The 27917-nt window shown below is 44.9% G+C and overlaps 1 protein-coding gene across 3 annotated transcripts in view; it reads left to right on the top strand.

Moving 5' to 3' along the window:
* The window catches only part of ttbk2a (tau tubulin kinase 2a), a 39429-nt gene extending 11570 nt beyond the window's left edge, over positions 1-27859 (top strand). For 2 of the 3 annotated variants that reach the window (XM_042329866.1, XM_024436986.2), the window contains exons 2-14: positions 1845-2024; positions 2831-2978; positions 6420-6634; positions 8152-8256; positions 8512-8670; positions 9073-9198; positions 14997-15154; positions 15355-15565; positions 15667-15893; positions 17382-17994; positions 19918-20271; positions 21216-22228; positions 22481-27859. In XM_042329866.1, coding sequence (XP_042185800.1) covers positions 1953-2024; positions 2831-2978; positions 6420-6634; positions 8152-8256; positions 8512-8670; positions 9073-9198; positions 14997-15154; positions 15355-15565; positions 15667-15893; positions 17382-17994; positions 19918-20271; positions 21216-22228; positions 22481-22982 — 3903 coding nt within the window. In that variant the 5' untranslated portion in view covers positions 1845-1952 and the 3' untranslated portion in view covers positions 22983-27859. The remainder of the gene's footprint in view (positions 1-1844; positions 2025-2830; positions 2979-6419; positions 6635-8151; positions 8257-8511; positions 8671-9072; positions 9199-14996; positions 15155-15354; positions 15566-15666; positions 15894-17381; positions 17995-19917; positions 20272-21215; positions 22229-22480) is intronic. The other variant, XM_042329867.1, reaches the window with a different exon arrangement.
* Positions 27860-27917: the final 58 nt, after the last annotated feature.

Genomic DNA, 27917 nt, shown 5'->3' on the forward strand with positions numbered 1-27917 from the left:
CCTGACATCCATGGAGTGGTGCTTTGACTTCATGACTGCTGCCCTCTGCAGTCTGAAGGAGAGGAGATGGAGGGAGAGAGAGAGCGGGAGGAAGAGGGAGAGAGGCAGAGAGAGAGCGAGAGTGAGCAGAGAGAGCGCTGCTGCTGAGCTAAGGCCACGGACTCCAACAACGTGTCAACAGCATTGTGTCAGACGTCATGGTCTTGATTTCACTGTGATGTAGCGGTGTCTGTTCCTGTGCTGTACTGACGTTTCCCACCCCTGTCCCATTGCATCTTGGGAGTGCTCCTGTGCTGGGGAGACACTGACACTTGATGCCATGTCCTGTAACCAAAGAATGCTCTGCGCCCTTGTTCCATAATGCTGGAGCAGCCTACTTGTTCCATACACAGAATGTTGAAGAAAAGTTCTCATCACTGTGGTAGAGACCAGAAGTTAAGAGCAGCCTTAAGGGCACTAAAATAGCACGAGGCAGCAAAATAGTGTCCAGGTTATTAACAGTGAAAGGTTGTTCCAGGTGAATGACGAAATCCAATGAATACTTACATTATCCACAAAGGTATTAACAAAATGAACAGACTCTGAATATACAGTTTTGAATATAAATGGGAAACCTAAGCCTCAATCAGGCCTACTCCTCCAAACCAACTATAGCAGGTTGGGGTATACCAGGCTGTGGACAGTCCCCCCACACAGATGACATACCAGAGCTTAACTGAAGTTCACAGGTGATGACCCCTCCCTCTGGTCCATACCGTTAATCATGGAGCTCTTTTACATAAATATGGAATTACATCATGTAACGGCATCTTCATTATACCCACATTTAGGCTCTTAAACATTCCTGGCTTTTCCTCAAAGCAGGAATACTTTCAATTGAATGAATATAGATGCATTTCATAGCAATAGTTCTGCAGGCCAACAGGCGGCAAAACGTATCGTGCAGTCGCTCACCCGTGTGCGCTCCCATTACGCACAGACATGGCGGACAAGAAGTCATAGAAGCGCCGAGACGCGAACTTCAAACACATTACAATATGGAAATAAACACTGTTCTTTCTCGTCAGTGCAGCGAGTGTTCATGTATCTCTGAACCTCGCATGCACTTGGAAAATTGAAATAGTGTCAAATACTGCATTTAAATATGAACCTGAAATGCTTCACAATGAGTGCAGCTTCACCAAACATTTCCTCGACACATAATTAGCCTTGCGCACTGTAAATACTCATGATATTGGCAAAAGAGGAAAAGAACACCAGTATATACATTTAGGATACATGAATTACTAGATATATGGGGAAACAATTTAGAGGGTGAATTAAATAAATGAGCGTACGTGACGAGACCTGCCGAGTCAGCTTCGTCACAATCGCACAATGGGTGGGTGTGTGGTGGTGCTGAGAGAGAGAGAGAGAGAGAGAGATATTGCATGCGACAACTGGGAGCAGCAGTTGTGGCAGCTGCACTTAGGCCATGCAGCACAAAATAGGCTTAGTTAGCACGGGCTACTCCTCAACCCAGGGAAGTCAACTTTCAATATCCAGGTTTCAGTCATAAGACCCATAGGTCCCTACTTCAGCTGTCCTCAGCATATCGTCTCCACAGGCTCTGACATTCCTCCTGCATCCAGCACTTGACATCAACAACATATGTATACGCACTCTATGACATGCGCTGATGTACAAAGGGTTTTAAAAATCAATTTGATTTTGATGACGATATGCCGCCCTTGTAGAGGGAAGCGTCAATCAAAGTTATGTCTGAAAGGGCCGCAACGCTACGGTACGTTGACTGTGGTGGTGGTCTTCTGTGTGTTCCGCCTCTCTCCTGGCCTGTTGGTTAGGTTTCCACAGGGTCCTGATGCCCGGCACAATCTAATAAGGCCGGTCGTGGGTAGCAAGAGTCGCAGGGAAAGCCTAAAGGAAGCAGCAGTGAGTCCACCACCGGCGGAATGAGTGCTACAGCAACAGAGCAAGCCGACATCCTAACTGTGCTTGTCCTGGTCAAGGAACGATGGAAAGTGGTAAGTGTGTGTGTGTGTAAGCTTACGTCTGTGTGTCTCTCACCCTTAAGCTATGTCATGTTTTCACCCCCTCTGCAAGAACCAATTCCTCACAACAAGGCTATCTTTGTCCTCCAGGCGTTGCTTAAACTCTCCCCTATGTCCCTATCTTCTCCGTCTCACCTACTGTCCTGGACAGTCTGGGGTCAACTCCCTTTGTGTGCAGTGCACAGGCAGCTTTCTGTCACGAAGTGGAGTGGAACTTAATATAGCAGCAGAGCGGCTATTTGTAGCCACTCAGTGTGCTTTTCTCAGCACTCAGGCCTTGGCCGTATCCCCCTGTCCTCTCCGCTCCACCAGGGCGTGGTGTGTGTGTGTGCTTGCTGGAGTTTGTGTGTACTTGCACGTGCATGTGTGTGTAGCGGGGACTGGGCCTGGGATTGAATACTAGGCAGTAACAAAGTACAGCGCCATGGCTCCTCTTCCTGTGTATAGTACTGACTGAGATACTGATGTTACGTAACTCTGCCACTGCTAATCCATTTGAGATGAGCTGCTTCTGACACACACAATTGTGTGTGTGTGTGTAAGGGGTGGGGAAATGTGTGTGTGTGTGTGTGTGTGTGTGTGTGTGTGTGTAGGAGATGGGGAAATGTGTGTATGTGTGGATACTGATAAGAGAGGGAGTAACATGTAAATATGTCTGTGGTAATGGGAAGGAGGAAGTTTGGAAGAGGAAGGGTGATGGGAAGATTTGAAAAATAAAATAATGAAGCCTATGTTTTCCACATTATGACATGCTGTTTTGACTTGGGATGTGTGTGTAGGCAAAGAAGATTGGTGGCGGGGGCTTCGGGGAGATCTACGAGGCGTTGGACCTGCTGACCAGGGTCAGTGTTGCTCTGAAGGTGGAGTCGGCACTGCAGCCCAAACAGGTCCTCAAGATGGAGGTGGCTGTCCTCAAGAAACTCCAGGGTAAGACAGCAATTACCTGCACTTAACCTGCCCTCTGGCTTCTGCCCCCTGCCCACCCTACACTAAACTCAACCACAACCCCTACACTAAACTCAACCACAACCCCCCCTAAACTCCTAAACTGCCCTAAACCACAACCCCTGCCCTAAACTCAACCACAACCCCCTGCCCTAAACTCAACCACAACCCCTGCCCTAAACTCAACCACAACCCCCTGCCCTAAACTCAACCACAACAACCCCTGCCCTAAACTCAACCACAACCCCTGCCCTAAACTCAACCACAACCCCTGCCCTAAACTCAACCACAACCCCTGCCCTGCCCTAAACTCAACCACAAGCCATCTGCCCTAAACTCAACCATAAGCCCCCTGTCCTAACCTCAACCACATACTCCCTGCCCAAAACTCAACCACCTCGGCCCTAAAGTCAACCTCTCCTAACCAGACCAGTAGTAATTTCAAAGTAGACATTCAACCTAATGTAATCTCAATAAATTGAATTTATATTTTCTTCAAGGTACATGCTCTATTTTCTAAGGCAAGGTGATACTGACACTGAATGATAATATGTAGAGATGGAGAGAGAGAAAACAAGGAAGTGTTGGCAGCGGGGATACAGGACACAGAGTGTAAAAAGGCATCACTACTGCTGTGTATAGGGGGCTCCTGAGTGGTGCAGTGGTCTAAGGCGCTGCATCTCAGTGCTTGCGGTTCGAATCCAGGCTGTATAACAATGGTCGTGATTGGGAGTCCACAGGGCGGTGCACAATTGGCCCAGTGTCTGGATTTGGCCGGTGTAGGCCATCATTGTAAATAAGAATTTGTTCTTAACTGACTTGCCTAGTTAAATAAGGTTACATTTCTAAATGTAAATGACCCTAGCCTGGCTTCAAATCAAACTCCTGATAAAATCCTTGTTCATAGCAGCAGATCCACAGACCAATTAGGAGAGGAGTTCCTTTGGGGGGCATTTTGTTCTCTTTTTCTTACTTCCTCTCTCTTCTCTCTGGCCTTCTTCCCCTCCGTCTGTCTTTCTGTTTCTCTCTCTGCTCTCTTTTTTTTATTTTCTTGTTTTCCCTCTCTTCCTTCTCCCTGCCCTTTTCCCCTCTCTGTCAGTTTTTCTTAGCTCGTTCCCGAAAATCAATGGTCTGAGAAGGATCATGTTTGCTTTCTAATGGTTGTGTGTCCGTGTGTGTGTGTGTGTGTGTGTGTGTGTGTATAATGGTTGTGTGCTAGAGGATTATGGTTCTATAGCGTCCTGAGGGAAAGAGGATGTAACTTGAAACGTGCTCAACTCTTCCCGTTCTCCCATCCCCCAACATGTTTCCTCGAGCCTCTTTTTCTCAACAGACATTTACTGAAAGGCTTAAAGGAAGCCTTTGTAGATTATTTTATGGGAGAAAAAATGTGTATGGTAGGCCTTCTCACACTTCTCGAGCATTTGTACGTCGTCAAATATAATGATGCCGGGAATGGGAGGAGGAAAAGGACGAGAGAGAGAGGGAAGATGTGGTCGAGAATGTAGTGAAAGATTGAGTGTACGGGAGAGTAAGAGTGGGGTCTCTCCCTGTGCTGAAGGGTGTGGCCGGAGTCGGGCTGTGCGGCAGAGTCCCCAGAGACGTGCACACACACACACACACACACCACACACCATAAATCAGCATGGGCCACGGGCAAGCTGTCAGAGGCGAGTTGTGGGCTGGTTTGGGGGGGGGGAGCACATTGGATGGCCAGTAGAAATACAGTGGGGCAAAAAAGTATTTAGTCAGCCACCAATTGTGCAAGTTCTCCCACTTAAAAAGATGAGAGCCCTGTAATTTTCATCACAGGTACACAACAGTGTATCAGACAGTGTTGACAGACAAAATTAGAAAAAGAAATCCAGAAAATCACATTGTAGGATTTTTTTAATGAGTTTATTTGCAAATTATGGTGGAAAATAAGTATTTGGTCACCTACAAACAAGCAAGATTTCTGGCTCTCACAGACCTGTAACTTATTCTTTAAGAGGCTCCTCTGTCCTCCACTTGTTACCTGTATTAGTGGCACCTGTTTGAACTTGTTATCAGTATAAAAGACACCTGTCCACAACCTCAAACAGTCACACTCCAAACTCCACTATGGCCAAGACCAAAGAGCTGTCAAAGGACACCAGAAACAAGATTGTAGACCTGCACCAGGCTGGGAAGACTGAATCTGCAATAGGTAAGCAGCTTGGTTTGAATAAATCAACTGTGGGAGCAATTATTAGGAAATGGAAGACATACAAGACCACTGATAATCTCCCTTGATCTGGGGCTCCACACAAGATCTCACCCCGTGGGGTCAAAATGATCACAAGAACGGTGAGCAAAAATCCCAGAACCACACGGGGGGACCTAGTAAATGACCTGCAGAGAGCTGGGACCAAAGTAACAAAGCCTACCACCAGTAACACACTACGCCGCCAGGGACTGCAGTGCCAGACGTGTCCCCCTGCTTAAGCCAGTACATGTCCAGGCCCGTCTGAAGTTTGCTAGGGAGCATTTGGATGATCCAGAAGAAGATTGGGAGAATGTCATATGGTCAGATGAAACCAAAATATTACTTTTTGGTAAAAACTCAACTCGTTGTGTTTGGAGGACAAAGAATGCTGAGTTGCATCCAAAGAACACCATACCTACTGTGAAGCATGGGGGTGGAAACATCATGCTTTGGGGCTGTTTTTCTGCAAAGGGACCAGGACGACTGATCCGTGTAAAGGAAAGAATGAATGGGGCCATGTATCGTGAGATTTTGAGTGAAGACCTCCATCAGCAAGGGCATTGAAGATGAAATGTGGCTGGGTCTTTCAGCATGACAATGATCCCAAACACACCGCCCGGGCAACAAAGGAGTGGCTTCGTAAGAAGCATTTCAAGGTCCTGGAGTGGCCTAGCCAGTCTCCAGATCTCAACCCCATAGAAATCTTTGGAGGGAGTTGAAAGTCCGTGTTGCCCAGCAACAGCCCCAAAACATCACTGTTCTATAGGAGATCTGCATGGAGGAATGGGACAAAATACCAGCAACAGTGTGTGAAAACCTTGTGAAGACTTACAGAAAATGTTTGACCTCTGTCATTGCCAACAAAGGGTATATAACAAAGTAGAGAAACTTTTGTTATTGATCAAATACTTATTTTCCACCATAATTTGCTAATAAATTCATAAAAAATGCTACAATGTGATTTTCTGGATTTCTTCCCCTAATTTTGTCTGTCATAGTTGAAGTGTACCTATGATGAAAATTACAGGCCTCTCATCTTTTTAAGTGGGAGAACTTGCACAATTGGTGGCTGACTAAATACTTTTTTGCCCCACTGTATACACGTGCTGTATCAGATTGAGGTTAGATTAGATTATGCTTGATCGTTTTATCAAATCTATTCTATTCAATTTGAATTGTATTCCATTCTCCCCCAGGTAAAGACCACGTGTGTCGCTTTGTTGGGTGCGGCCGCAATGATCGCTTCAACTACGTGGTGATGGAGCTTCAGGGTCGTAACCTGGCCGACCTGCGGCGGAGTATGACGCGGGGCACCTTTACAATCAGCACCACCCTGAGACTGGGACGACAGATACTAGAAGCTATAGAGAGCATCCACTCTGTTGGCTTCCTGCACCGAGACATCAAACCGGTGAGACGACGGGGTCAGAGATGTGGGGGGGTGGGGGGCGTTTTACCCGCCACACCGGCAGTCATGACCGCAGTAAAATCCTAGGTGACTGTTGAGTCACGGTAATCTCCTCTTATGCACTCAGGACACATGTCGGTAGTACCCAACTCGCTAACGATCATCAGGTCACTAATGGTCTGGTACTCAGGTCTCTGTTGTCCCTCTAACCACTCTGACATCAATGCAAATACAATTGAAAAATCACGTCAAACACTAATCATCAAAACAGTATGTGCTTTTAAAACTTACCTCATTGTGATTGATCACTTTGAAGAATGAAGTTCAACAACAGGTTGAAACTGAGTGGAAAACGTGGATGTTGTGTTAAAGCCCAACGCAAGGAAATGGACAACGCTTTCGAAGGTGATGATTCATTCAGAACACTCATGCATATTAGAGCTTATGCGAAACGCAATATGCATAGGCATACTGTATATATGATCCCAAGCCCGTTAAAAAAATGTAAATAATGATTGTGCTGTTATACAATGCACAGCCTACCGCATATTACACATGGCAGAAAAACAAACAAGAAAATACAGATTTAAGATTTCGTTGGTACATCATTTATAGGACCTGTTTCAAATTAGAACTTTCATGCTCAACATAGCCACTTCATATGTGCACTCTCGCTCCGGAATGGGAAAAATATCCTTTCTATTTTATTCAGCTAAGTTCAATTCTATTCTTGTTACTATAAAATCATAGAATATTGTCACGTGCTCCCTCTCTGGCCTTTAGGTCACCAGGCTGCTCGTTAGGGCGCACACCTGTCACCAGCGTTACGCACATAATGACACTCACCTGGACTCCATCACCTCCTTGATCACCTGCCCTTTATATCACTCTCTTTGGTTTCTTCCCCAGTCGTCATTGTTCCTGTTTCATGTCGGTGCGTTGTTCGTGTTTCTTGTTTTGTTCATTTGTTTATTAAATGTATTCACTCCCTGAACTTGCTTCCCGACCCTCAGCGTACATCGGTACAAATATAAAATAATGGCATGGGACTTATACAAATATCTAGTCTGCTAAATGAACAAGCCTACTGCCTATGGCATGGAGCACAGCCAGATAACATACAGTAGGACAACTCATATTCTGTTCTTCTGAAATACTTTCTCTTCATGTCGTAATGTTTCTTTAGACCTGCCTGAAATAGTTATTGTGATGGTGTATTTTCAAATGATTTAATATGCTTTTTTAAAATGTAGATTTTCCCGGACGGTCCGCATCAGTGGCTTATATGCGGCTTGTATGTGTGGAGGCCTGGAGATGCTAAACATGTTCATGTTGATTAATGGTCCGTTACCATGAGACCGGCAGACTTTTGCATGACAATAACTGGCTTCCAAAATGTCATGACCGCCACAGCCCTATCTGTGATAGTGAAGAGAATCAGACTGATAGTTGTTATTTAAATCCTTTCTCTCTCTCTCTCTTTATCTCACTACCTTCTTCTTTCCCCATCTCTCTCCTAGTCCAACTTTGCCATGGGCCGTTTCCCCAGTACCTGTAGGACCTGCTACATGCTGGACTTTGGTCTAGCTCGCCAGTTTACTAACTCCTGCCAAGAGGTCCGACCGGTAAGCGTCTGTGGTGTTGAGTGTGGTTAGACACTGGGGGTCGGTTTTTCCAGACACAGATTAAGCCTAGTGCTAGACTAAAAAGCATGCTTAATGGAGAATCTCAATTGAAATAGCTTCTTTAGTCCAGGACTAGGTTTCTATCTATGTCCGGGAAACTGGCTGTGTCTGTTTGTTGAATGTGTGCTATTGTCATGTAAGGTTCTTACTGTGTTAGTCGTCCAGCAGCTTGTGAAGTCTCTCTTTCTCCCCCAGCCACGACCAGTAGCAGGGTTCAGAGGTACAGTCCGCTATGCATCCGTCAATGCACACAAGAACAAGGAGATGGGTCGGCATGACGACCTGTGGTCTCTCTTCTACATGCTGGTGGAGTTCATGGTTGGCCAGTTACCATGGAGAAAGATCAAAGACAAGGTAAGCATCTAGCTTGAACATTCCATCCTGTACACCAACCAATCAGCAGTCTGTGAAACAATAGTCAGGCTACAGACGTACACGACTCGTAGTGGCAACATTACCTTTAGCTAAACACTAACTCATGTCACAGCATAGGAATGTACTCGTGCTCCTGTTTTAATTTTTTTTTTTAAATTTTACCTTTATTTAACTAGGCAAGTCAGTTAAGAACAAATTCTTATTTTCAATGATGGCCTAGGAACTGCCTGTTCAGGGGCAGAATGACAGATTTGTACCTCGTCAGCTTGGGGGTTTGAACTTGCAACCTTCCGGTTACGCTCTAACCACTAGGCTACCCTGCTGCTCCTGTGTGCATAGATAAAAAATAGTTCCACTGTAACATGTGTGAACCCTCCCCAGGAGCATGTAGGGAAGCTGAAGGACACCTATGACCACAGGCTCATGCTGAAACACTTGCCTGCTGAGTTCACTGTCTTCCTGGATCACATCTCTAACCTGGACTACTTCACCAAACCAGACTATCAGGTAACTGTGTGGGCGGGTGGTAACATGACATATCTCTCTCCCTGAGCCTACTGCATGTGTGTGTATACAGTACCTGTATATTTTAACTGTTTACAACTAAGCACTGTGTTAGTTCCATGTGTGTCAATATACAGCAAGTCACAGTTAGAGCTGTTGCGGTGACCGTATTACCGCTGCGCCGGTGGTCACGAGTCGTGAAGGCAGTCAAATTCCACGTGACCGTTTAGTCACGGTAATTAGGCTTCTCCAAGCTCTGATGCTGCTGGTGATTGTTAGTAGCCTACCAAATGTGGTAACTGTGGCACTCTATTGTCCCTCTAATCACTCTGACATCAATGCAAATGTCTTTGAAAATCGAATCAAACACTTCATGAGCTGATGTAGCGCAACATTTCAATAGGCTATGCAGTTGCGTGAGATAACAGAATGATGGCTTCTACTTAAGAGGAGGATTAGTTTTCTATAGGCTAGGCCTACTGTATTTATTTATTTTATTACTTTCCTAATATTAAGCACACTGCTTCTCTTTACAACAGGAGTATAGCCTACCTGACTGGCATGAAAATCAACCATGGGGAAAAGCGTCCTCCATTCGCTATTTAAGTGCATAGATGATATGTATTTTTTTCCCACTGTCCCTGTTTCGAGGCAGGTGCACGATAATGGTCCATTCTAAATCCAAACAAATGTCACACACATGTTATTTAGTGTATGTAACGACAAGATTAAATCAAGAATAGTCTGATGGGTGACAATATTAGCCCATCACTTGTAAATTATATTTTTTCCCAGCATAAGAAACAATGTATTTTCTTGCGACATTTTCGAATCATAGTCGCAACACCTCATGTAGCCTAGCCCGTTGACCTATATGTTTTAATAAGGTTTGTATCACAACTAAAGTGGATAGAGCCTGAAATACGTAAGCAGCGCGTGAGTTTCAAGTTTGGGGAAGATCATTTTCACCATACAAATGCACCTTCATAAAAAAAAGCATTACATTCATAATCGCATTTGCGGTCACTTTAGATAATGGTGTTTTACTGCTAATGCAACATTCGCGCTTATAGCCTACTACCGTGTGCACATTGCTGCGCTTATAATGTGAAGAAATAGCCTAATAGTTGATCAACATTTTAAGTTAAACGTTCTGATCTGTTGCGTCAGCCACATTGCGTAAAAAAGCTTTTTTTTTATGCTAGTGGTTATATTCATTTGGGATCTATCGCATCCCACAGCAGTCCCAGACTATGTTTGGAATATTGATTTCTTGCACAGAATAGAATAGGTCGACCTTTTGTACTATGGGAGACAGTAGATTGACATAGGCGAGTATTTTTGCTGTTCTTTAGGCCTACTCATCTTGTTGGCAGATGAAAGGTAAATGTGGACAGTTCTTCCAATATCTTCAATATGCACCTCGGAATTGGATAAGGAGGCGAGCAGTTACGTCCCCGATGTGTCTGTCTTCACTTGTAGCCTGTGAGAAAGACCCAATCACATGATGGAGCGCGCAGCACTCAGCAAGAAGGGTACAATGGCCTCTGGCCGCAAAAGGCATGGATTATTTTACGGTGCATTACCTCCACACAAAAGGGATGCCACCGTGAAATTCTAGGCATTATCAAGTGCTTGTCAAATTGGGAATGAGTGACTGATGTGGTGTGTACAGCCTGGGCAAAAAAAACAAAGCAGAGCTCATGCCTTTCAAGCAACTTTTTTCAAATCATCATTTGAGTCTCATCATGCAGCCTTACAATGTATTAAAGATCTAAACATATAGCTCAAAGTTTGCAGAACACCTAAAGTTACATTAACTCTAAATTAAGCGTATAGGAGTACCAATGTATTTGTTAACCGTTCAATACAGAATAGCCACATGTGCTCACTCCCTCAAATCATTTGGAGAAAATATCCTTTCTATTTTATTCAGCTTTTTTAAATTGTATTCTTCAAACTATAAAATAATGCTAACAGAATTCTAAGCAAATCTTGTCTGCTAAATGAACTAGTGTAGCCCACAGGCATTTGACAAAACCAGAGAAGGACCTAACATAAGGACAACTCAGAGTATGCTATTCTTTTCTTCTGAAATAGACCACATTTTCTTCATATCACACTTCTTTAGACCTGTCTAAAATAAATAATGGATTTATTGTGAAGGTGTAGGCTTCAACACTGAAGCATGCATGAGAACACCAGCTGTTCCGGACGACTGTGTGATCATTCTCTCCATAGCCGATGTGAGCAAGACCTTTAAACAGGTCAACATTCACAAAGCCGCGGGGCCAGAAGGATTACCAGGACATTACTCAAAGCATGCGCGGACCAACTGGCAAGTGTCTTCACTAACATTTTCAATGTCTCCCTGGCCGAGTCTATAATACCTATCTATGTTTCAAACAGACCACCATAGTCCCTGTGCCCAAGGAAGTCAAGGTAACCTGCCAAAATGATTACCGCACCGTAGCACTCATGTCGGTAGCCATGAAGTGCTTTGAAAGGCTGGTCATGGCTCACATCAACACCATCATGCCAGAAACCCTAGACCCACTCCAATTCGCATACCGCCCAAACAGATCCACAGATGATGCAATCTCTACTGCACTCCACACTGCCCTTTCCCACCTGGACAAAAGGAACACCTATTTGAGAATGCTTTTCATTGACTACAGCTCAGTGTTCAACACCATAGTACCCACAAAGCTAAGGACCTGGGACTAAACACCTCCCTGAAGTGGAGCGGGTCGAGAGTTTCAAGTTCCTTGGTGTCCACATCACCAACAAACTATAACGGTCCAAACACACCAAGACAGTTGTGGAGAGGGCATGACAACACCTCCCCCCCCTCTCAAGTGACTGAAAAGATTTGTCATGGGTCCCCAGATCCTCAAAGTTCTACAGCTGAACCATCGAGAGCATCTTGACCGGTTACATCACTGCCTGGTATAGAAACTGCTCGGCATCTGACCCTAATGGCACTACAGAGGGAAGTGGGTTCAGCCCGTACATCACTGGGGCCGAGCTTCCTGACATCCAGGACATATATACTAGGCGGTGTCAGAGGAAGGCCCAGACTCCAGTCAGCCGTCATAGACTGTTCTCTTTGCTACCACACGGCAAACGGTACCGGAGCACCAAGTCTGGGACCAAAAAGCTCCTTCACAGCTTCTAACCCCAAGCCATAAGACTGCTGAACAACTAATCACCCAGACTATTTACATTGCCCCCCCCCTTTGTTTTTTACACTGCTGCTACTTGCTGTTTAATATCTATGCATAGTCACTTTACAAATTACCTCGACTAACCTGTACCCCTGCACATTGATTCGGTACTGGTACCCACTGAATTAGAGGTCGACCGATTATGATTTTTCAACACCGATACCGATTATTGGAGGCCCAAAAAAGCCGATACCGATTAATCGGACGATTTTATTATTATTGTTATTTTTTTGTAATAATGACAATTACAACAATTACAATTTAGCCTCAAATAAATAATGAAACATGTTCAATTTGGTTTAAATAATGCAAAAACAAAGTGTTGGAGAAGAAAGTAATATGTGCCTTGTAAAAATGTGTGCCATGTAAAAAAAGCTAACGTTTAAGTTCCTTGCTCAGAACATGAGAACATATGAAAGTTGATGGTTCCTTTTAACATGAGACTTCAATATTCCAAGGTAAGAGGTTTTAGGTTGTAGTTAATAAAGTATTTATAGGACTATTTCGCTCTATACCATTTGTATTTCATATACCTTTGACTATTGGATGTTCTTATAGGCACTATAGTATTGCCAGTGTAACAGTATAGCTTCCGTCCCCCTCCTCGTCCCTACCTGGGCTCGAATCAGGAACACATCGACAACAGCCACACTCGAAGCATCGTTACCCATCGCTCCACAAAAGCCGCGGCCCTTGCAGCGCAAGGGGAATAACAACTCCAAATCTAAAAGCGAGTGACGTTTGAAACAGTATAAGCGCACACACAGCTAACTAGCTAGCCATTTCACATTGGTTACACCAGCCATTAGGCTGATAGGCTTGAAGTCATAAACAGCGCTGTGCTTGCGAAGAGCTGCTGGCAAAACGCACGAAAGTGCTGTTTGAATGAATGATTACGGGCCTGCTGCAGACTGCTCTATCAAATCAGACTTAATTATAACATAATAACACACAGAAATACGAGCCTTTGGTCATTAATATGATCTAATCTGGAAACTATCATTTCGAAAACAAAACGTTTATTATTTCAGTGAAATACGGAACCGTTCTGTATTTTATCTAACGGGTGGCATCCCTAAGTCTAAATATTCTTGTTACATTGCACAACCTTTAATGTATGTCATAATTATGTAAAATTCTGGCAAACTAGTTCGCAATTAGCCAGGCAGCCCAAACTGTTGCATATACCCTGACTCTGCGTGTAATGAACGCAAGAGAAATTACACAATTTCACCTGGTTGATATTGCCTGCTAAACTGGATTAGCAGTTATAACTAGTGATTATGATTGATTGTTTTTTATAAGATAAGTTTAATGCTAGCTAGCAATTTACCTTGGCTTCTACTGCATTCGTGTAACAGGCAGGTTACTCGCGGAGTGCAATGGTTAGAGCGTTGGACTAGTTAACTGTGCGGTTGCAAGATTGGAAACCCTGAGCCTGACAATGTGAAAATCTGTCGTTCTGCCCCTGAACAAGGCAGTTAACCCACAGTTCCTAGGCAGTCATTGAAAATAAGAATGTGTTCTTAACTGACTTGCCTAGTTAAATAAAAGGTATACTTTAAAAAAAATTTTTTTAAATAATCAGAAATCGGCGCCCAAAAATACCGATTTCTGATTGTTATGAAAACTTGAAATCGGCCCTAATAAATCAGCCATTCCGATTAATCGGTCGACCTCTACCCTGTATATAGCCTCGTTATTGCTATGTAAATTGATTGTGTTACTCTTTGTTTGATTCAAAACATGTTTTACTTTAGTTTATTTAGTAAATATTTTATTAACTCTTTCAACTGCGTTGTTGGTTAAGGGCTTGTAAGTAAGCATTTCACGGTAAGGTCTACACCTGTTGTATTCAGCGCGTTTGACAAATAACATTTGATTTGATTTTATTATGTTACATGGATTTATTAGACTTGTTAAAATGTAGATTTTTAGCCAGCAGATGCTAAATGTGTTTAACGGTCAATTACCGTGAGACCGACAGTTATTTGCTTGACAATCACCGGCTGACTACATTTTGTGACCGCCACAACCCTATTCACAGTCAATTGTTGTCTACAGAATAAAGACCGAATAAAGAAGGATTTTTAAGCCTTGAGACAATTGAGACATGGATTGTGTATGTAAAAAATGGAAGTGCCTTTGAACAGGATATGGTAGTAGGTGCCAGGCGCACCAGTTTATGTCAAGAACTGCAATGCTCCTGGGTTTTTCACACTCAACAGTTTCCTGTGTGTATCAGAAATGGTCCACCACTCAAATGGCATCCAGCCAACTTGACACAGCTCTGGGAAGCATTGGAGTCAACATGGACCAGTATGTATCCCTGTGGGGTGCGCAACTCAATATTAGGAAGTTGTGCCTTATGTTTGGTATACTCAGTGTCTTTTTGCAGAATGACTGATTGTCTACATAATCTTGGATTGTCTTCAAAATGTCATAGCAAGGAGTGTCTGAATGTCTGATCCATCTTGGAGTACTAAGTATCTGTCAGCCAGTCAGTCAGTGATGTCGTACAAGTCCTTAGGTATCTCAGGATATGACATCATGTGACTTCCTGTTGTGTTGTAGCTGCTGATGTCAGTGTTTGACAACAGTATGAAGACCTACAACGTGGTGGAGAATGACCCGTATGACTGGGAGAGGACTGGGTCTGATGGCACACTGAGCATCAACGCCACAGCCACCACACCACAGCACCACACACGCCTCACGCCTGCACACATGGGGTAAGAGACTGGGAATCATGGACTAGCTGTTTGAAAGTCCACTGAGGGTTTAGGGGTTTCTTGTTTCTTTCACAATCGCACACTGGTTTTAAAAACAACTATCACTTCTTTACAGAATGAATGAATGAATCTACCGGTTGAATGAATGGATGAATTTTCCAGTTAGTGACACCATAGTAACCTCTACTCTATGATTCCAGAATGGCGAATGCGTCCCTGGTCCCTGGGGACCTGGCGAGGGAGAACACCGATGACGTGCTGCAGGACGAGCAGCTCAGTGACAATGGGGAGAACAACCCTCCTCCAGACCGCCTCCCTGGATCCCCCAGCATGCCCCGGGCCAACCAGGAAGCTGACGTCTGGGAGATGCTGGACCGTGACCGCAACCGCATCAGGACAGCTGTCTGGAAGGTAAACACACACACATGTGAACACACCCACACACACATGCACACATGTATACATACACCCATATCCTTTACCACTCCATCCCCTGGTTCCATCCCCACCAGGCAGCCACAGAGGAGGAGCACAGCAACAACCAGGGGGGTCTCCAGAGCCCACACGCCAACCCCAGTCTGGGCTCTCCTGTCCGGGTACACTCGGAGATGGTGGGGGCCTCCGGGCAGGACGGTGGTGGTCCTCTGCTCAGGAAGCTTCGTAACATCCACAGCTTTGAGCTGGACAGGAGGTTGACACTAGAGGCCAAGCCCAGCCCTGAACGCTTCCTGGAGGCATGGTCAGTACCCTTACTAACCCCCTGTATCTCTATGCTTCTACACTATTACTTACAACCAGGAATGGGACTTAGCTGAGAAATAAATATATTAGCACTAGAAAGCTGGGATCCTCCTCTTTCTAGTAGCAACCATCAGTACTCTGCTTTCACAGGAATGCATGTAGAAATCTCTGGGTTTATAAGAACACTTATTTCACTTCACGCGTCAATCCGTTTGAGGAGCAGCCTCTCACTGTGTGACAGGTGATATTCTACCTAAACTCTGTATGCCATGGGCTCTCTAACCCACTTCCTGCAGCTACCTAGTGATTCATTTTGGGAAACTAAGTGAAATCTGTTTGGGAACATCAACAGAAATGTTTTCCCAACTAAATATATTTTATTAAGCTGTTGACAGCCCCTCTCTCTTTATGCGCTTGGGAAAGGAATGAACAAATTCACTATAGACAAACTACTCTGTAAGCCACCCTGCGCAATCCGTGAACCAACATCATCGACTTGGCCTATACGTTCTCTCCCAGACTCATGGATAGAACATTTGGAGCGTAGCATAAGGTAACCAGGCCATCCAGTATGCATAATAACACAGTCCACGCTCAAAGGTGATTACTAGAGTTTTGTTGAATTTTGTATATTAGGCTATTGTATAACAGCACAATTGTTATTTTAATTCTGGCTTGTTGGGGGGGATTGAGTATAAACTCTAAAATGCAATGGGTGTTCTACATGCAACTTCTTAAATGCTGAAAATGAATCCCCACTTTAGTAAGCGTCCATTTCACTGTATCCAATTGGTAGTTACAGTCTTGTCTCATTGCTGTAACTCCCGTACGGACGTGGGAGAGGCGAAGGTCAAGAGCTGTGCGTCCTCTGAAACACAACCCAACCCGAGCCGCACTGCTTCTTGACACAATGCCCACTTAACCCGGAAACCAGCCACACCAATGTGTCGCGATGGGACAAGGACATCCCTGCCGGCCAAACCCTCCCCTAATCCGGACGACACTGGACCAATTCTGCGCCGCCCCAGAACCTGGACTCAAACCCAGAATCTCTAGTGGCACAGCTAGCACTGCGATGCAGTGCCTTAGACCACTGCACCACTCGGGAGTGCAGTGCATCTCCCTAGATGATAAGTGTTTGTGATTTTCAATTGTATTTGCATTGATGTCAGAGTGGTTAGAGGGACAACAGAGACCTGAGTACCAGACCATTAGTGACCTGATGATCGTTAGAGAGTTGGGTACTTCCAACGCATCAGTGCCATTCATGTCAAAGTGCATAGGAGATTAACGTGACTCAAACGGTCACGTGGAATTTGACTGCGGTCATGACTGCAGGTGTGAAGGTAATACAGTCACCGCAACAGCCCTACTCCTGTCCTGTCTTCTCTGAATGCCCTGACTGTAAGTCGCTCTGCATAAGAACACCTGCCAAATGACTAACATGTTAATGTCTTTATGTCTGTCTGTCTTTCTCTCTCTCCAGCTCAGTGAAGCAGCAGAGTTGTGGGCAGCAGCAGCAGGAGAAGGGGTCTGAGGTGGGCCAGGGTGTGTCTGTACCTGCTGTTGGTGCCACAGCTCTAGGTCGAGCTGGTGGTTCTGACCGAGTCTGGCACTACGACGAGGAGTTCATATCTGGTGGTGGCACCAACGGTAGTTCGCCCAAACCTGTCTCCCCTCACTCCCCTGGCTCCCTGGAGCAAGGCGAGGGGGCACCCAGCAGCGGAGGCTTCGTGGCCCTCAACCTGAGCTCCGGCAGGGGTGAGGTGGACTCCAGGGAGTGGGTGATGGTGGAGAGGCCCAGCGAGTCCCCAGGGACAGGAACTGGGGCGAAGGCTACGACCAGTCCCTCTGAGGAGGAAGAAGAGGACATGGAGGTGCTGGAGGTACCCCTGGGGGCAGGGCAGGGGTCAAGGGGGAGCCCAAGTCCTGGTCAGGTCCATGGGGACAGGAATGGGAACCTCCAGGGGACACCAGGGTCCAGGACAGGACCCCCTAGAGTAGACAGGCTGGAGCTGAGTGTGGGACACCCGGGAAGCCTGCCCCCCATCACCCCGACTAGCCCTGCTGAGGGCCTGGCTGAGGGAGTACTCACACAGGTAAGGACCTCATCGACTAGTATTACACAGTTCACTGTAACACACTCCACTATTATATTACATACCTCACTGTAACACACTCCACTATTATATTACATACTTCACTATTATATTACACACCTTACTGTAACACACTTCACTATTATATTACACACCTTACTGTAACACACTTCACAATTATATTACATACCTCACTGTAACACACTCCGCAATTATATAACATACCTCACTGTAACACACTTCACAATTATATAACATACCTCACTGTAACACACTCCACTATTATATTACATACCTCACTGTAACACACTTCACTATTACATACCTCACTGTAACACACTTCACTATTACATACCTCACTGTAACACGCTTCACAATTATATTACATACCTCACTGTAACACGCTTCACAATTATACTACATACCTCACTGTAACACGCTTCACAATTATATTACATACCTCATCTGTAACACACTCCACTTATATTACATACCTCACTGTAACACACTTCACAATGATATTACACACCTCACTGTAACACACTGCAATTTGATATTACATACCTCACTGTAACACACACCACTATTGCATACCTCACTGTAACACACTTCACAATTATATAACATGCCTCACTTTAACACATTTCACTATTTTACATACCTCACAGTAATACACTTCACTATTATATTACATACTTTCACTGTAACACACTCCACCTTTCTATTACATACCTCACTGTAACACACTTCATTATTATATTACATACCTCACTGTAACCCACTTCTATTATATTACATACCTCACTGTAATACACTTCACAATTATATTACATACCTCACTGTAACACACATCACTACTACATACCTCACTGTAACACACTTCACTAGTATATTACATACCTCACTGTAACACACTTCACTAGTATATTACATACCTCACTGTAACACACATCACTATTATATTACGTACCTCACTGTAATTCACTTCACTATTATATTACGTACCTCACTGTAATTCACTTAACTATTATATTACATACCTCACTGTAACACACTTCACTATTATATTACATACCTCACTAGCTCACTTCACTATTATATTACATACCTCACTGTAACACACTTCACTATTATATTACATGCTTAACTGTAATACATGTCACTATTAAATACCTCACACAGGTAAAGACATATCATGCAATGTTTACTGAAAGTATAATACACCTTACACAGAACTAGACACGGTAGGATGCTTCATTCATCTGGGTCAACAGTAGCATCTTGCTGTGGATTGAAGTGAAATGTGATTGTGATCACTAATGTCATGTGAGCTTGTTTCTTTTCTTGTGTGAGCTTGGTAAAACTACAGATACTCCTCAGACAATGGTTTTGTTTGAGAGTGGCTGTTGCTTGAAAGGGCACTTTGATTTGCATTTGATATCATTATTTGCTCTTTATTTACAACTTTCATTTGCTATGTTGATTTTTCTACTCTTGAATTCTTGTCCTGGGTTGACCCTTTCACAAACGGTGCTATATGAAGAAATAGATTGTACACTGACTCATGCGATTCCTCTAAGGAGACGTTTTAGATCTCAGGATTCCTCCCACCTCACCGTCCACTCCCTCAAAGTTTTAAATATATGCTATACTCCTCCTTTCTCACCCCCACCCCCATGCCAATCCGCCCATTTCCCCCACACTACCCTCTCTCCACACCTTCAACTCTTCCTATTTCTCTCCCCGCACTCTACCTGTTCAAACCATCTCTCCTCTTTCACCACCTTCCCTCTCTTTTCACCCTCCCTCTCATCACCTCTCACTCCACACTTCCTCTCCTCCTCCTCTCCTCTCCCATCCCCCTCTCCCTTCCTTCCTCTGTCCCTCCCTCCTTCCCTCTCCCACCTCCTCCCGTACTCTTAGCTCCCCACCTCTCCTCCGTCCCTGCCTGAGGAGGTTTTGGCCAGGACGTCCAGTCCTCTGCTCCTGCGTTCCCCCAGCCCGCACACCCAGACCCTCCTCACCACCCTGTCGGACCCCCTGCACCAAAGGGACCCTCCTGGAATGAGGCACAGCTATTCAGCCAACCACCAACAGCACCTCCTCCGTCCCACCTCCTGTTCCTCCTGCCACGCCTCCCTACCTCCACCACCTCACCCCGGTTCCGCCCGTAACCAATCGCCCACCGGGCGCAGGAAACTGCCCGCGATCCCGGCGGGTGCCGCCAACAGCAGGTTCCCTTCCGTTATACGCATCACACGTGCCCAACTTCAGCAGGTGATGATCACGCCGCCCACTCCGCCCTGAGGCCACTAACCAATCAGTCGTCTCTATCTTAACCATAACACACCGCCTACCTTCCTCCCTCAGCTATTAGTTTCTTCCTGTCCTTTTTTACAAGTTTTGTTTGGTTGTTCCGTTTGCTTCTTTTTTGTTTCCTTTTGCTGCTAGTGCGTTTGTTTGGCTGTTGTGTTGTTGTGTTGCCATCAGGCAGGCTGCTCTCTCCAGGGAACAGCAGATCATTGTGATGCAGACTGAGCACGCTCAGATCAATGTGTCCTCGTGTCAAGGGAAGGAATTCGGTCAATTCTATTTCAATTCCTTTTCAATTCAGAATGTAAATGGAAATTGCACTTCCACTTTTCTTGATTGAAAAGCGATGTTGAACATTGGAATTTGAGTGTCAGTTTACTTCCTGAATTGACTGAATTGAGCCCAACCTAGCTCAGGGAGCTTTCTGATTGGAGTATGTGTGTGTTTAGAATGTGGAGCCATGACAACAGGTTACGTGTAACTTTTGTTTTGGTGATTGTCTCTGTCTTTTGTCCTTTCCTCTTCTCCTGTTCGCTCTCTCTTTTCTAAAAACTCAACCTGACCCTCTCTTTCTCTCATTTGTAGTCCCATGCATGGTTGTGTAAATGTTTTTGTTCTTATTGCAGACCTGGGTCAAATATATGTGTCAAATACTTGAGGGGTACTTAGTTTAGCTTTCCAGGTACAATGGAATAGTCCCAAAACTCCAAGTTAAATAAAATACATTATCTGTACTATTTGACCCATGTCTGTCTTGTTGCTGGTTTGATACTGACTAACAACTTAACTGACCTTTCCTTGATCTGAATTAAATCATGATCTCTTACAATGTTGCCATTTGACTCTATTTCTCTCTCTCTCTGTCTCTCTCCGTCTGTCTTTCTCCCTCTCCCCATCTCTCTCTGTAGTTGACAGCTCAGCGGTCCCAGTCAGGCTCAGACAGTGCTCCACATTGCCTCCTGCTGGAGAGACGAGGTGAAGCCGCAGCTGAGGCCAAGCAGCCGCAGGATAATACTGCTACCGCTGATATCCACTCCTCCCAGGGCCAGGAGCGCCTGCCCACCACTAACCATACCTTTACCCAGCCTGGCAGCCAGCCCGCCAGTCCCACCACTCTGAATGACCTCCTGGCAGATACTCTGGTCAACAGAGGAGACACCAACACCCAGACCCATACCAAAGCCCACAGTCCTGTGCCAAGCCGAATGTCTTCTCCTCGCTCTCCCGTTTCTCCTAATTCTCCCCGTTCTCATTCTCCACGCTCCCCCCACAGCCCAGTATTAGGGCTAGTCAACGGCCATCTCTCTCCCCCAGCTTACGGCCAGGGGGATGGCAGCAGTGGAGCCTTCCCAGAGCTGAAGGACCATGAGAGTGACCAGGCCCGGCCAGACAGGGGAGATGGGGTGGAGACCAGTGACCCAGCCCCAGCACTAACCCCCTCCTCCCTGCCCTCCGCCCCCCGTAGGGACCCCTCCCGCAGGCTGAGCCGTATCCCTGTCCTGGAACCCTCCAGTCTGCTGGACCTCCTCCCCACTCCTGGCTCTGCCATGGAGAAGCTGCTTCAGAAGAAAGCCCACCACCACCACCAGGGAGGAGGCCACCACCCAGCCCCCTCTCCCACAGCCTCTCCCTCTCTCTCTCACCGCGGCTCCATGATGGCCTCACTCCCCCGCGGGGAACAGCTGTCCTCCGCCTCGGACCGCTCTGAGACGGCCGATGAGTCATTCCTGGGGTCACGCTCCGACCGCCAGGGGGACGATGCCCCCTCCCTGTCCTCCTCCTCCAGCCCCCTGTCCCGTAAGAGCAGGATCCCTCGCCCTGTTAACCTTCCTAACCCGGCCACAGAGCAGGAGCGAGCTGCACAGTACCTACCACGCCCACCCCCGGGCAAGCCACCCAGTCGCCCTGCAGTGGAGGGCAGGTAATATAACTCTTCATTATTAGTTTTTATTACCTGTCTATGCCATCTGTCATAGTAGCCTGGTCTCAGATCTGTTTGTGCTGCCTTGCCAACTCCTATGGTCATTGTCATGCTACTGTTTGGACACACACAGATCTGGGATGAGGCTACTATCATTCAGCTGAATTACTCTCATTTTGCCTTAATGATCTCAATTTACAATGTATATCTAAAGTTACAAACCCATTCTCCATATTCCATCCTCCACCCAAGGCTGAGGCGTTACCGAATTCGAGCGGGCAGTACCAGCGACTCAGACCTCCTGACCTGCCTGGCCCAGCTCATGCACCATGGTCATGGTGGTGGTTCTGTCCGCGGCTCCCCCCACCACGGCCGCTCCTCAGCTCAGCACGGAGGCTCCCGGATGGGCATGTGTAGCCTGACCAGCTCCCCCCACCACCATCACCACCGGAGCTCCAGCGCATCTCCTCGCAGCTCCTCCTCTCTACAGCGCTCTGTCTCCTCCTCCCCCTCCCGCCACGAACACCGCGGGGGAGAGAGAGGAGGAGGTGGGGTTTGTTTCGGTCGGTCCCGATCCCCTCCTAGCTTCTCCGGGTCCCCCCCTCCTCCCCGGCGCTCCTACCCTCACCACCAGGAGACTTGCTGCGGTCGCCAGGCCCGCACCGGCCCCTTCCACCAGCACGCCCCCAGGGGGAAAGTCTGCAGCCGCGAGGAGAGAGAGAGGAAGTGCTCCAGCAAGCTGAGCAGCAGATAGTGGCCCACTGCTCCAGCTCTGGTCCAAGCCTGGCCCACAGGAAGCTCTGGGCCTATTTATTAAAGCATCTCAGGGTAGGAGCAGGTCCCTTCTGTCATTGTAATCTTATTCATGAAGTACGTAAATAATAATAAATCACTAAACTTATCCTAGATCAGCACTCCTATCCTGAGATGCTTTGCGAGTAGGCCCTGGGGGTCAGTGTTGTTGCCACAGCAGAGGGTGGGATGTTCATACAGACCAGACGATCATGATGAGGATCTGAGGCCTCTGTCAGAGAATACTGAACTTAATGCCCTCCCCCCCCCTCTCCTCCCCGTTCAGTTTCTCCCCACACCCCGCTGTCCTCTATCTCTTTCACTTGTAAATCCTTCACTCTTTCTCCTCTTATTCCTTCCATTTTGTCATCGTTTAATCACTCATTTATAAGCCCACTTTAAGCGGTCATACTTCATGCAAAAAGTATCCAGATGCGTCATGCTGTGTGTAAAATGTAGGGGTCCTTACTTCCCTCATCTCCTCAGTGAAAGTGAACACGCTTCATTCAGATTACCCTAGGACGCTCATGGTGGAAATTCAGTGGATGAGCACTTGTGTATTAATCACTAACCATTATTACATTGGCTTGTTCTATTGTGTTTCCTCTGTACTGGCCTAGGGAGCGCAGTGCATAGCAGGCCTACATGTATGGCCATGAAGCCCTCGAGAGAAATGTACACTATCTACAGATCCTATTTATTCCTGTTTTGACGCTCCTGTCACACCAGTTACACTCTCTCTCTCTCTCTCTCTCTCTCTCCGTCTTTGACTTCAGATGTACTGTATAGCGAGGGTCCTTTATTTCAAAGGCATCTAAAGCAATCGATCGATCAGTGAAAGAAGTGATCATTTTGAGCGATCCTTCCTTTAATACAATCGTATAGTGTGTGTGTGTGTGAGCTCACACACCTACTTGTGCCTACTGTGTTGATTGATTGATTGATTGGGGGAACCTAAATGTCAAAGTAAGTGTGTGATTGAATACTAGTAACTGGGCCTTGATTCCCTTTATATGCTCCTCTTGAGAAAGGAGTCTGACTTTGCGTCCTAATTCTTTACCCTTCTGCCTTGGACGTAAAAGTAATGGTGTAAGAAATATGATGGCAACCCTCCCTAGCCTTGCCCATGCTTACACCAATCCAGTGATTTTAAATGCATGGATGGGAGGGAACTGCACACTTGGGGAGAATTGGGACACAGCCTGCTGATAACTTTATAACAGTAGTAGTGAATACAAGGCAACACTAAGTTATAATGATTATTACTGTATAATAAACACTTGTCTTAATGTGTGCCTTGCCTTGGCACTTTGGGCAGCTCCTGGTTTCACTACAAAGTAGGCTATGATTCTCATTTTTACAAAATGACCCCCTGCAAAAATTGTGCCAGCTTCAAAGACAGTCCTCTTCATGTGAGTGTAACATTATATTATTCACCACAAGGAAAATGAAGCAAAGTGAATGGTTTTTATTTTATTTATTCAGACATTATTTTAAGAAAGAACATTTTTATTTAAGATATTAAAGAAAACTTCGATGTCCTGTTTGTCTAAATGTTATGACAGGTCCAATATTTATGTCAAATAATGTCATGCTATTTATACCATATAAATATCATGTATCGTATACCAAATCAGTGTTTCAAACTTCCCAAAGGATAAAAAAAAAAATAACATGTGCAAGAGAATGTTTTGTTTCTTTTGTAATGACATACTGTATGTTGTGTGCACTATTACCTCAGAGTTCATGTATTGTTTGAGAACCAACCACATTTTCAATGAACCACATTTTCAATGAGGATCATTTAAAACCTCCCTCACCTGACCTTTCTTCTACCTACTAAACCCCCCCTCCCCTCTAGCCTGAAATTCAGAACCGGTTTTGTTCTGACATTCCACTCCTTGTACTGCGTGTTATTGACCAACATTGGAATGAAAAGGAGTAGCAAGGAGTGGAATGATAGCAGAAACCGACTGAAACACGGGCTACCTCTCCCCACCACCTCTGCTTGTAAGATACTGTAATATAACTAACCACTGCTTCCAGCACTATTACTCCTTGCATGCGCTGCCTACCAAGAAAAGAGAAAAACCAAACAATCAACCAATCAGTAAAGTAAGCAGCATACCAGTTCCCATAATGCATTGTGAATGTCAAAGGGAATTATTCTTCTTGTTGGATAGTACCGTATGTATTTTGGTTGGAATATTTTATTTGTTTCGTTTTCCATTTCTCCTCACAATCTCGATCACTCTTCACTCTTATCGTCCCACCTGGTCCACAGCATTGATCTGCTTTTCTAGCTCTCAAAACGCTCATAATCCTAGGACTACTGCACTGACTGATTCGGTAATACTCCTGAAAAAGGATGCTGGCGAAATACCGACGGTATAATTTTTAATACCGTTTAAAAAACAACAAACGTATTTTTTTTTGGGGGGGGTTAAGTTAAGTATCGCTATAAGAAATCTAAAATGTGTCAAATAAATGATATCCAGCTCAGGGCTCCAGCTATGCATTTAGTTTCCTAACTTGCTAGCTAAGTGGCAAAAATGTTAAGATCAAGCTTCTTGGTTATAACAGAGACATTCAACTCCCTCCTGGATCAAGATCCCTGTTGCCTAAATTGTTTTGTGCATCAAAAACGGTAAGATGCTATGAAAATCTGGTTCCCACCCAAACCTTATACAACCAATATGCAGTGGGAGTAATCTACTATACCATTGCTCTATGAGATGGACTCCATTGCTCTGTCATGATATACAGTACTGGATGTCAAGTGAGTTGTTTTACTTGGTCCATTGTGATAGATTGTCTTGGTACTTGGCTGCATACAGCCTGGTGGCGTTCCAGGTTGCTTACATTGCAGACAAGCTCATACAGATCTGATTCAACGTAGATCTCTACAAATGTGGGCGTAGTGTTTAACATAGCGGGAACCCCATCAATTACTTAATGATCTGATGATCTATGCAACATGTGGGCAACCTTGAAAAACCCCTCTGTCCCACAGCGTTGTCACTTTCTGGCCAAGTTGCAAAGTCATAAGCCCTAGCCTATTTCTACAAGTTCTCTTTTTAAAATCTGGTTTTAAACCTAACCTTAACCCTAACCTCAGTGCTGACCTTATGCCTAACCTTCAATTAAGACCAAAAAGCTAATTTTGTTTTTCTGCAGCCTGCCCATCTAGTGGGTACCGTTTCACAGAGCAGCTATGATATGACTTATCCCAAGGCTAGACACAGACAGTGTTCAGTCAGTCGGTCGCCTTAATCATGTCTCTTCTCTTTCCTTGGCTGTGTAAGCAAGGGATGACTGAACTGTGTCTGTCTGTTTGTCTACTCTGTGCTGAGGATCACTCCACTGCTTAGCCACCAAGCTACTGTCAGGTTCTTCCATAGACTGTATAGGGTTCTCCCGAGTCCCTTTCCATCCTTGATAGGTGTGTTGTCTGTCCCGTCTTGCCTGCCTTTACAGATCTGTGGAAATGATTTATCCAGCAGATTAGAGGCAGAGTATTGGTGTTTGCCTTTCAGATATATAGCTTTTCTTTCTGTGGGCACCTCTGCTCTTATTGGCCAATTTGATCCAATCAAGTTGTCCATTGACTGGACAGAATGTTTGAAGTCACCGGCAGTAGCCAATAGCCATTTGACCACTGAGCTGTGTCTGGATTCTGGAATCAGAAATGATTTTGAAGGTGTATGATAAAGCTCTGTTTTTACATCCAGAGATTGTGATACGAATGTACAGTACATATACAGTTGTACCACACCAAGCAGTTAGTGATCTTTTTCAATTCTAGGTTATATTCGGAACTTCCATAAGCTAACTGACTTCAGCTGTAGTTGCTCAAAATGTTTATTATATACCTGTAAAAAGTTAAATGTATTTATTTAAAAGGTCATCTTGATTAACTGTAACTTATTGCTTCACTAAAGGCTTTAATAAAAGGAAAGTGCTGAAGGAATAAAGTGCTGCTGATTTTGGGAAAATATCAATCCATTCATAATATTTGCATTTTATTGTTATTATTGCATAAAAAAGTGGTATATTTAAGCAGTAAGGCCTGGGCGGGGTGTGGTATATGGACAATATACCACGGCTAAGGTCTGTTCTTTTTAAGCACTATGCAATGCGCAGTGCCTGGATACAGCCCTTAGTAGTGGTATATTGCCTATATACCACAACCCCCCTGTTGCCTTATTGTTATTATAAACCGGTTACCAACGTAATTAGAGCAGTAAAAATAAATGTTTTGTCATGCACGTGGTATACAGTCTGATATACCATGGCTGTCAGCCAATCTGCATTCAGGGCTCAAAGCACCCAGTTTATAATGTTACTTTTTGGACTGAGATTATGATTTGCCACTGACTGTATGGTGGTGTGATTGTGAAGGTGTCACGTGTCATAGCCTACCTGTATCTGTGGTCCAATGATTTTACTCATTCATTGCCACAGATACTGTGTTTTTGGGCCAAAAGGCCAAATGTAAAAACAACAACAAATTGATTTATTGATGTATTGGGTAGTGATGCTCATCGTTGAGACCCATTGCCTGTGTGACTTCAGTTTGAGATATTTCTTGAAATGCTTCACGTTTTAGTCCTGTGTTGCAATGTAACGGTTTTGAAATGTATGTACAGTCACAAGGAAAGAATGTAACAAGAGGAGGATCGACATTGTACATAACTGTAATTATGTATGCTTATTTTATCATTTGTACCATATCAATGCCTTGTACAGTGTTTTTTTCTTTTTTCGTTTACAATTATTTTGTATTTTATTTTTATAAACTGGTTATAAATAAAATACTCATTCAGCATGCAGAAAACACCTAAACTGTTTGCCTATTTATTTTATTTGAGAAGTGGTCTGCATCAGTGCACTGTTG

Source organism: Oncorhynchus tshawytscha, linkage group LG11, assembly GCF_018296145.1.
Source record: "Oncorhynchus tshawytscha isolate Ot180627B linkage group LG11, Otsh_v2.0, whole genome shotgun sequence".
Lineage (NCBI taxonomy): Eukaryota > Metazoa > Chordata > Actinopteri > Salmoniformes > Salmonidae > Oncorhynchus > Oncorhynchus tshawytscha.